Here is an 11,047-nt window from a genome sequence, read left to right on the forward strand (position 1 = left end):
CCACTCTCTGTGATGAGCAAGACAATCAGCAATACAGGAGACTATATTTTTTACATTGTTATAGTAACTTTGAGAATTTGCATTTTTAGATTAAAGAATGTTGTGTGAGATATTTTGTGGAAAAGTATAGACATCCAGGCTTCATATTGTGCTCTTTTTTATGCTAAAATAGGCTGAAATGGCCAGAAACTGGGTGTGGTAATTAGATTATAATGTGAATTTTCTGACAGTGAAGATCCTGAGCTTCAGAATCATGTAATAAATCACAATTTATCTTTATTTTACATGATGTTATGTAATTGCAAGTATCAATCAAGTTATTAAAAACAATTCTCTGCTTTTCAGGCTTTGGGGAAGTCTTCAAGGTGTCTTGCAAAAAAGTCAGTCAGTATGACTAGAGGGCACCCAGCGGCACAGCGCTGGGCCGTCACGTGACATGTCAGCTCCGTCTGTGAACCAGGAAGGAAGAGGGTGTTTCGTTTGCAAAGGGCTGGTGGGCTGACAAAACAAGGTAACTGCTATTTATGATACGTATTTATATAAAAAATGAAACCAGTTTCATTTTTTATTTAAACGTACAGTGTTCCCGCTGATTAGATTGCTGTTATATGCAAAATATTTACGTGCTACGTGCAGCTAACAGTAGCCAGCTCTTACAAGTTAGCATCAGCGCTAGATGCCAGCTAGCAAACAGTGGCCACCATTTATTTTTGGAAGGTCCTCTGGGTCCTTCACTACTTTTGTACAGTGTAGCCATCACCGGTAACTGACTTGGTATTTGCCTTTTCTCCCCAAGCCCCGTGTCCTTCCTGCTCACTAACGTTAACCAGTGTTTAAAAGTGTTTGCAGGGCCAAAAGACAGAAGTAGTAAAACTAAAGTGGTAACATACATTCTGAAAATATTTTTCAACATTACATGAGCAATCCGAAGAACAACGGTTGTATGTTATCCGGATAAAAGGAGCAATTGTCTGCTTTCATACCTTTTGGAAAGGCTGCAAAGTGAGTGCCCAGCTTTTGTAAGTTGGACCACATAGTGTATTTTAATAGCATTGGTTATGATTATGCCTGATTCTTGCTCATAAAATGTTAAGTAGGCTGAATGGTGTGTAAATTAAGCTAGTTCTGTTTAGTTTCTATGGATGTAGAATAGACATGTGTTCCCTGTGGTTTTAATATAAATTATCTGCTGTTTTTTAAGACAGCATCCACTATGACAGCCATCAAGCATGCTCTCCAGAGAGACATCTTCACTCCCAATGACGAGCGTCTGCTCGGCATCGTCAATGTCTGCAAGGCAGGGAAGAAAAAGAAGAACTGCTTCCTGTGTGCTACAGGTATATTGGTAATAATCAGATAGATTCCTCTAAATAACAAATAATTGCTAAATCAAAATGTTTTTTTTTTTTTTATTCCAGTCACCACAGAAAGGCCTGTCCAGGTTAAAGTGGTGAAGGTGAAAAAATCTGACAAAGGCGATTTTTATAAGAGACAGCAAACATGGGAACTTCGAGATCTGACAGAAGTTGATGCCAAAGATGCAAGCAAAGTCAGAAGATTTCCTTTATGCTTACTTATATTTTATTCTTTTACTTGTTGTCATTTAGTTCTTTTTGTCCTTCATTCTGATCAAACACACATTCTTTAGGAAAACCCAGAATTTGACCTTCACTTTGAAAAGGTGTACCGGTGGGTGGCCAGCAGTACAGCTGAAAAAAACTCCTTTATCTCCTGCATTTGGAAGCTGAACCAACGTTATCTGAGGAAGAAGGTGGAGTTTGTGAATGTCAGCTCACAGCTGCTAGAAGGTGTGCAAACTCTCTTCTCCGTTAGACCCTAGTGTATATTGGACATGTTTGGGGTATTGTAGAAATACAAAACTTTGCTTTTGGTTGAGTTTTGTTTATTAATAGCATGTTTAAACATTTCTTCTTTGTATCCTGGTTTGTGGTATGGGTTTCTGTGTTAAATTCCTCTTTGTTCTCGCTTTTCTCTCTTAAACTTTCTCTGGCCAGAACTTCCTAAAGCGGAAGGTTGGTAGGACTTAACCCCCCCTCCTCATTTGTCTCCATTCTTGCATTCTTACCTCATTAACTCAAACCACGACTCTCATTAGAAGGGCTCACCACCTTAGGACTCCTGCTGTTTGAATTTCTTACTTACTAAAGATGGGCATGACTATTTTCTGTAATCATAGCACGCCTTTAGGTTTTATGTTTTTACTTCACCTTTAGTAAATGTTCTTGTTCATCCCTCAATAATTCATAGGATTATTTGCTGTCATGTCTTCATTAATGTATTTTTTTATTTAACAAACTCAAGTTCAAAATAAAGTTCAAGTGTACTTTATTTGATTTACATACCATATTTGTTCATTTATCTGATAAGTAATTTCACAGGCTTCAAAATTGCTAAACTCACTGCCTATGATTATTTTATGCAGTTACATAACCCATTCTTATATTTATGATAATTTTAAATGTATGCAAGGTTTACTTCATTGCTATTAAATGAGTAGCTGGTGGTAAATCAGTACACCTATTCAAAATGTTATTATTGTAAAATAGTTTATGACTTTGTAAAAAATATTACTGATTTAATTTATGTATGTAGTTGTCCTTACAAGAGGTTAATGAAAGCTCGAGTGTCAGAAGTTACCTAAATTCTGTTCAGCACTTATTTTGGACACACAATCAATAAATCTCTTTTTATTGTATCAGAGTCTGTGCCAAGTGGCGAGAGCCAGAGTGTTACTGGCGGTGATGAGGATGCTCTGGACGACTATCAGGAGCTGAGCACCCGCGAGGAGCAAGACATCCAGAGCATGATGGAGATGTGCGAGGATGCCATCTCCAATGCCGAGGCTTTTGCGGAGGCCCTCTCCAAAGAGCTGCAGGTTTTAGATGGGGTGAGTGAAGCATCTGCTAAGATGAAACCTGATATAAAAGTATATAAAGTTGTATTTGGACTGAAATGTTAGCTTAAAAGAGAAGAAACACAGGAACATGTTAAGGATCTCTTCATTGTTTCCTGTTTAAAGGCCAACATCCAGTCCATAATGGCATCGGAGAAGCAGGTCAATATCCTGATGCAGCTGCTGGATGAGGCTCTGACTGAGGTGGACACCATTGAGGGAAAGCTGAGCAGCTATGAGGAGATGCTTCAGAGCGTCAAGGAGCAGATGGACCAGATCTCACAGAGCAATCGCCTCATTCAGATCAGCAACACCAACAATGGCAAATTGCTGGATGAAATCCAGTTCTTAGTGGTTAGGAGCACATGTTTCCCACTGTATATTTACTAAATTAAGTACCATACCCTAATCCTCAGTTTTCCCTATTTGTTTTATTAAAAAAACTTAAAAGTACTTGTAATAAAGAACTTGTTTGACCATGGTTTGTCTCCCCTCACATAGAACTACATGGACCTCTCAAAAGGACACATCAGGGCCTTGCAGGAGGGGGAACTCACCTCCCCTAAAGGTATTGAGGCCTGCATCAATGCCTCTGAAGCTCTTCTGCAGTGCATGAATGTGGCCCTCAGACCAGGTTGGTTTACAAACTATGTTTTATTGAATACTTTTCATCAACAAGGAAGCTCAGGGCTTGACATTAACGCTTGTGCAGGGCAAGTAAACGCTATAACCAGGCAAGTGCAATGTGTCATACAGTTGCCTGAGTGGGCTAGTGAAAAATAAATGCGACGGTCTGCAGTGTTTCCCAAAATTGATTTATGTCTGCTGCTTTGCTACAAATTGGTTAAAATCGTATTTCATTGCAGAGCTGTGCACAGTGTGCTGGCTATTAACTGATATCTGTAACAATGAAAAATAGGCAAATAAATCTGCAAATAGTTTAATCAAGATGTATTTTCTTTTCTTGTTAAATTGTCTCTTTAAATTCAGTCATTTAATTTCTATTTATATAGAAGTACAGCATAGCGTTTTTGCCTTCTCAGCCAACATTGAATAATTGAGTTATTTTTATCTATTCATACAAAAGCTCACATCTAAAAATGTAGGTTTACATTAGATTTACATTTACATTAGGTTTACATTTACTGTTTCGTGGAAAGTTTGGCTACCGGTCAATTCAAAATATCTATAAGTATACCTCTATTTTGACATTAGACCACAAAATCTTGACATTAAATGCCAAGTCCTGCAGCTAATTAAGCTGGAAACTGTAATTGATTTGAAGTTTGCATTCCCGTTGAAGTGTTGTTGCATTTCTTCTGAAGGCCATGAAAAGCTAATGGCAGTGAAGCAGCAACAGCTCCTCTTTGCTGAGCTGCGAGACACCTTCGCTCGCCGCCTCACCAATCACCTGAACAATGTGTTTGTTCACCAGGTAACGGGATTTTATTGGCTTTCTGTGTTTCCAATTGGAAGTTTAGTTCAGTCTGCCACAGAGATTATTGGTGATTAGAGTCAGACTGTGTGTTGTCCTCACATCTTGCCAAGTCTGCTGTGCCTTGGTGGGGTGCAGTCTTTCCTCTTCTTTTCCAGGCTTTTTCTCTCACACCCCTCATGGATTTCCTGTTTAGCTGAGACTTTGTTCTTGGCTCATGTCCTTCCAGTTGTGTCCCACCTATTCCTGTTTCTTGTGTTGTTCACTTTAAATCATCCCCCTCTGCTCTCTCTCTGTGTCAGTTCAACCACTTCAGTCACTTCAAAATGACCATCCCTCAGTTCTATAGGTCTTCCTGTCTGTCACTTCCAGTGAGTACCCTCACAGCAACCCCCACATGCCTCCTCTTTGCTAATGTTTGACTTGGTATAGCTCACTCCAACTTACATGTCATTACTTAGACCTGCGGCTTTCCATAGCCTACTATAGCATTTAAATCATTGCATGGGATATGTTCCTAACATTTAACATTTTTCATCTGATCTGCTGAAGGGACACCATCCAGCTCTTTCCTCCTTCGCCACCTGTTTGCACTTGGCTAAGTGCTTTTTATGTTTGGGTGCTAACATGGCTTTGTTGCAGATGGTCACGTAGCATTAAAATCCTGTGTCATCTGCTTTGCGTGCATGTCTTTAAGTAAAAACACTTGAGGCTGAACAGCTAACACTGAGGGGAAGTGAGGAGAACATCACATCAGTATGCCAGTGGTAGTGCAATAAACTTGTCAGTAAGATGAGTTGAAGAAGTATAGGATTGTGAAGTTGAACAAGTTGTTTGTTGTTGTAATCTGAGAAAGACAAAAAAAAAAATCATTCGAGGGATGTGTTTGTATGTACAGTGGTGCTTGATGGTTTGTGAACCTGTTTGAATGGTTTCTTTTTTTTTCCTTTCGGCTTATCCTGTGAGTTCAGGGTCGCCACAGCAGATTGTCTGCATGTTTTTACACGGGATGCCCTTCCTGACGCAACCCTCCCCAATTTCTACCGGGCTTGGACCAGCAGTGCACAGCTGGGGGATGGGGCTGTTAATTTTCATTTTTAAATGAAAGAAAAAGTAATATTTTGTCTAGTTCTTTTTATCTGTTGTTACGAGATCTGATTACACTTTAGCTAATATTTCTGCAGAAAGAAAGAACATTCACACAAGTTCACAAACTTTCAAGGGACTCTCCATGTAGAGAGAGAATGGGACTAAATATAAATGTTGTCAATGCTATATGACTAAATATGCTGCTAATTCTCCTTCACTCTGTCACCAAGGGCCATGACCAGAGCTCCACCCTGTCCCAGCACACAGCAGAGCTGACCCTGCCCAAACACAACGTACTCCACAGGGACCTGCTGCGCTATGCCAAACTCATGGAGTGGCTAAAGAACACTCATAGGGAGAAGTATGAGGGATTGTCAAGGGTCAGTGCCTATATCTGAAAAACATACTTAAAAGAATAGTTGGCCATTTTCTGAATTCCATGCCAAGATTTAGATGAGAAGATTAAAACCATTTTAATGTCTGTATGCTAAAGATTTCAGACTGAATTGTTTACTGTGGATAAAGCATGTTTGGTCTTAATACTGCTGCAAACACTGAAGCACCTGCTATTAACAATGGAAATTACTACAACCCCAATTCAACGATGTGTAAAACATAAAAAAACAAATGCAATGACTTGCAAATCTCATCATCAGCCCATATTTCATGTGAAATATTAGCTCATTTTGAATTTGATGGCAGCAACAAAGTTGGAACAGGGGCAACAAAAGGCTGAAAAATAATTGCCACAAATCAAAAACAAATAGAACATTTGACAACTAATTAGGCAACAGGTCGGTAATACCCAGTAATGACTGGGTATAAAAGGAGCATTTCTGACCCCTTTGAAGATCCCACCATCCACAGTACATAATCTCAAAAGATACAGAGATTTCTCCTGATTCTCTGAATAATAAAATAAAACCATTATTAGAATCTTGCATAAGCCTCTAGCCACACAGACCCCAGGAAGTTTCTGCTACTCACCAACAAATACCTCTCACACTTCAGCTTTTGTACGGACTACATCTATAAGATATTGTAGTCTAATTATATTGTCTTTAGGGGTGTTTAATGGTAGAATACATAATTTTCTACAGAACTTTGCTATTTCTAGCTTTTGTGCTAAGCTAATTATCTAATGGCTGTAGCTTCATGTTTACTCTGAATATTTAATTTTGTTTTTATCTGATTTGCCAGGACTCAAACTGTCAAACTCTCTTAACATTTAAAATGCATTTAAGAAAAGGTGTTTTGCTTTTAAAGAAACATCTCTCTAATACTTTTATATTTCTCTAAACTTTTTCAGACCTATGTTGACTATATGAGCAGACTATATGAGCGAGAAATCAAAGACTTCTTTGAGGTTGCCAAAATAAAGATGGCGGGTACATCCAAGGAAGCGAAGGGCAAGTTTGGTAAGAGCTGCTATTCACAGGCCTGTTATGTGTATAGATGTCTTTTTCTATGCTTTCTTCCATTTCATGTGAACTTGACTGCATTTGACTTAGCTGCATCTTGTCTAGTTTTTGTATTATACTTCTGAAGTGTTGAAGTTCTGCTTCATGTTTCAGCTTTTTATACGGTGCCTATCAAAATCATTCACCCCCACCCCAACTCCTTTCCCCATCTGATTTTTCAAAACATTGAGTCATTTAACTTATCTTCTTTGATAGAAAATTAGAATAAAAAGCGAAAACTGCTCATTTCTATAAAGCAATGCAAATCAATAATAAACTGTAACTAATATAAAACTGAAAATAAGCGATTGCATAAAGATTTTCACACCTTTAAAGTAAGCTACATAAGTCATCACTGGTGCGGCCAGTTCGGTTTCAAAGTCACATGATTGGTTTAATGGAGATTACCTGGGGGAATGTGTTTAAAGGATTGTAGTACAAATACACCTGTATCTGGAAGCTCGAGCTACTTGTGGATCGGCATCCTGGCCGAAAAGGTTATTGAAAAGCAGAAGCAGTCGATAAATATAAGAACATTTCCAAGTCACTGAATATCCCTTTGTAAAAGAACCACACATACAATATTCAATAGCTGATTAGGACTCAGTTAAAATTAGGTTTTAGTCAGAATTTTAAAACTCCATTGTTTGTATGCAGTCTATTAGTTTTTCTATCCGGAAAAGTAAGTTTTCCAAAGGTTTGTCAAAACCCTAATATTTTCCCAAGCCACTGCGGTGCACCTCAGCATACAGTATATGTAACTTTGTACATCTAACCTCTAGCTTTCCCCCTCTGTCATGCTGCATGTTTTAAGCCTAACTTGTCTCTGTCTTTGATGCCTGCCTTTCTAACTGGCTGCAGCCACGCTTCCTCGGAAAGAGAGTGCACTCAAACAAGAAACAGAAAGTAAGTATGACATCTGGCTCTGTTTCTTACCACTGTGCCTTACATAACTCAAACCCCTTCACCAAACCAGTATACACCATTTTATACCCCTCCAGTTACCTCACCATGTGCCCGCTTGATTTGTGCCGAATGTTAACTTGTGCTGCTTATTGCATCATCCCATATTCTGATCAGATGATAAATGCATTTCACCACTGAAGTCAATGTTGGTTTTAATTTTATATATATACACACACACACACACACACACACACCCAGTAAAAACACGTAATAATTCTATGTTTGTGGTGTTGTCCTAGGCCTTCATGGCAGCTCTGGAAAGCTAACAGGCTCTACTTCAAGCCTAAACAAGCTCACTGTTCAAGGCTCCAACAGTAGGCGTTCGCAGTCCTCCTCACTGTTGGACATGGGCAACATGTCAGCCTCTGACTTGGATGTGGCAGATAGGACCAAGTTTGACAAGGTGAAACTTCCAGAGACACAGATTTAATCAAAGATTTACATATGGAATGGAAATAAATGTGTGCACACATCTTCCTCTTATTTGAGAGGGTAAACGAGTTGATTGTTTGGTTTGTTGTATTTTTTGCAGATATTTGAGCAGGTCCTCAGTGAGCTGGAGCCAATGTGTCTGGCAGAACAAGACTTCATCAGCAAGTTCTTTAAGCTGCAGCAGCACCCAACAGTTACTCCTCCTCTTGCTCAGGTAAATTGGTGATCACATACAGGAAATAGCTGTGGCAAGGATCAAATAGCCACCTAGTCAATAGCAACTGTAAGTAGCTACAGAATGAAACTCTGTAGACACTAATCCAGAAGAATAATGTTACTTCACTTTACAATAATAGCTGTTCTTGTGTATTGCTTTCTGAAGATCGAAAAAAATAAATCCCTAAAGTGTGGAATTATACGGCAATAACAGAGGCTAACATGTTTTTAGTTGGAGCACAATTCGTGTTCATATAGGTGGATATTTGTTTAGATTTGTCAAGTTTCATATCGTCCTTTCAGCCAGAAACCGAGGAGTTAGATGGAACTGCGGCATCAAGAATGCCACCTCAGGCCGAACACAGACACTCCTTCTCACCAGAGTGAGTAATTGCGCTAATATTTCTTTTCTCTGTGTTTTACTACACTTTTTTCGCATAACTTTCTGTCTTTTCACATCTCAGGAAAGACATGGTACGGCTGATGATGAATAAAATCTTTCAGAGCATTGAGACGGAGCTGAACAGTCTCATTGCTCTGGGTGACAAGATAGACAGCTTTAACTCCCTCTACATGCTGGTGAAGATGAGTCACCATGTGTGGACGGCTGAGAACGTTGACCCAGCTTCTTACCTCAGCACTACTTTGGGAAATGTGCTGGTCACTGTCAAGAGAAACTTTGACAAATGTATTGTGAGTGGAGTTCAGATGATGAGAAAAGAGAGAGAAAAGCTTCATTTTCCCTATTTATTTTGTCGTTATTTGTTTAAACCATGGTTTGTTTCAATGTAAGATGCTTTTTTTTTTTTGGTTTGTTTTCTTACAGTCTGGTCAGATAAGACAGATGGAGGAAGTGAAGATTTCGAAAAAAAGCAAAGTTGGTATTCTGCCTTTTGTTACTGGGTTTGAAGAGTTTGCTGAGTTGGCTGAAACAATCTTCCGTAGTGCGGAACGTCGAGGGGACCTGGATAAAGCTTACGTCAAACTCATTAGAGCAGTCTTCATGAATGGTGAGACTACTAGTCATCAAATGTCAAATATTGTTTGGATAGTTGGCCCAAAAACAAAGTTCTGGATTTTGATTGTTTTTCCCAGTGGAAAAAGTAGCCAACGAAAGCCAGAAGACACCGCGGGATGTTGTGATGATGGAGAATTTTCACCACATCTTTTCCACACTGTCACGTCTAAAGATCTCCTGCCTGGATGCAGAAAGACGAGAGGCCAAGCACAAGTACACAGACCATCTGCAGTCCTATGTAATCAACTCTCTGGGTCAGCCTTTAGAAAAACTCAATGTGAGTAGTATTAATATCTTTTACAGTTCATCATAATATGACCAACTAGAACAGAGGGTCCTCATTCCAGGTCCTCAAGAGCCACAGTCCTGCTTGTTTTCTCAATTCTATCTACCTAACCACTTCTGATTACTGGAATCAGGTGTGTTCAGTCAGTCAGACACTCGAGAACCTGGGATGGGGTACACCTAATGCAGGATGTAAACATTTACTCAGTGGTGATAATTTATGCATCATAGATGAACTATTGTTTATGGTCACTTGCTTGCAGCATTTCTTTGAAGGAGTTGAGGCACGTGTAGCTCAGGGTGTGCGTGAGGAGGAGGTGAGCTACCAGCTGGCCTTCAGCAAACAAGAGCTGCGAAAAGTTATCAAAGAGTATCCTGGCAAAGAAGTAAAAAAAGGACTTGACAACCTGTACAAGAAGGTGGATAAACACCTTTGTGAGGAGGAAAGTCTGCTACAGGTAATAAAAGTGTAAAAACAGTTGATCAGCCTATAGAAAGTGTCTCATTCTTCATCTCATCTCTAAACTTTAGCACTTCCTGATTTACTCCACCAGGTGGTGTGGCACTCCATGCAAGACGAGTTCATCCGTCAGTATAAGCACTTTGAAGGTTTGATTGGCAGATGCTACCCTGGATCTGGAATTACTATGGAGTTTACTATCCAGGATATGTTGGAGTACTTCTCCAGCATCGCTCAGTCTCACTAACCTAACTGCTAGGCACTGCTGAATGAGTCACCATGGCACTAAAATGGCTGAAAAAACACTAACTACTCTTAAACCATCCTGTAATGCTTTTTGGACATTGAACATTTCATGTGTGCGTATGTGTGTGTGTGTGTGTCTAAGTATTCTGAGGAAGATCTGTTCATTGGACAGTGGAGCATATATCTCTGGCATTGTATGTATCTGCATTTCTTTGAAATTCAACTTATGTCTAAAAATTGTTATATATTTTATTTCTTTATGCCATATGTACATAATAAACTTGCATTGCAATAAGTCTGAGATTGAAAAAAAAATCATTGTATCATTTTTCTCCCACCGATCCGAACAACCTATAAGGTTTAAAAGGAAATTAATGAAAACTTCCATAAATGTAACCATTGACATGTACAAAGTAATTTATAGCTGATATTTAAAGCCAAGCAAGGTAAAACAAGCTGTATATTAATACACTTCTCACTAATACAGCACAAGCATAACAACCAACAATGTCTTTATAATCATCCC

General features: G+C 39.1%; 1 protein-coding gene across 7 annotated transcripts; it reads left to right on the forward strand.

Moving 5' to 3' along the window:
* The first annotated feature begins 354 nt into the window (after positions 1–354).
* exoc1 (exocyst complex component 1) lies at positions 355–10,816 on the forward strand. 7 transcript variants are annotated; one of them, XM_067512207.1, is made up of 21 exons: positions 355–511; positions 1,206–1,337; positions 1,419–1,549; positions 1,649–1,808; positions 2,016–2,033; positions 2,721–2,908; positions 3,041–3,268; positions 3,416–3,548; positions 4,240–4,349; positions 4,652–4,720; positions 5,669–5,818; positions 6,748–6,856; positions 7,760–7,804; positions 8,104–8,267; positions 8,397–8,510; positions 8,816–8,895; positions 8,977–9,205; positions 9,339–9,522; positions 9,608–9,807; positions 10,079–10,273; positions 10,370–10,816. In XM_067512207.1, exons 2-21 carry the CDS (start codon positions 1,214–1,216, stop codon positions 10,520–10,522), a joined length of 2,784 nt encoding a protein of 927 aa, XP_067368308.1. In that variant the 5' UTR covers positions 355–511; positions 1,206–1,213; the 3' UTR covers positions 10,523–10,816. The 7 variants fall into 7 exon arrangements, with proteins under 7 accessions (XP_067368308.1, XP_067368307.1, XP_067368310.1 ...); XM_067512206.1 differs by having other exon boundaries at positions 356–511; positions 1,202–1,337; XM_067512209.1 differs by lacking the exon at positions 7,760–7,804 and having other exon boundaries at positions 356–511; positions 1,202–1,337.
* Positions 10,817–11,047: the final 231 nt, after the last annotated feature.

The sequence above is a fragment of the Channa argus genome, chromosome 8 (assembly GCF_033026475.1).
Source record: "Channa argus isolate prfri chromosome 8, Channa argus male v1.0, whole genome shotgun sequence".
Taxonomy (NCBI): domain Eukaryota; kingdom Metazoa; phylum Chordata; class Actinopteri; order Anabantiformes; family Channidae; genus Channa; species Channa argus.

Bases quoted from the DNA above. Each gene is read 5' to 3' on its own strand.
- exoc1 (XM_067512207.1), top strand. From the start codon at position 1,214: ATGACAGCCATCAAGCATGCTCTCCAGAGAGACATCTTCACTCCCAAT. The intron at 4,350-4,651 runs GTAACGGGATTT...TCTCTGTGTCAG, and splicing joins ACAATGTGTTTGTTCACCAG to TTCAACCACTTCAGTCACTT. The intron at 9,206-9,338 runs GTGAGTGGAGTT...GTTTTCTTACAG, and splicing joins GAAACTTTGACAAATGTATT to TCTGGTCAGATAAGACAGAT.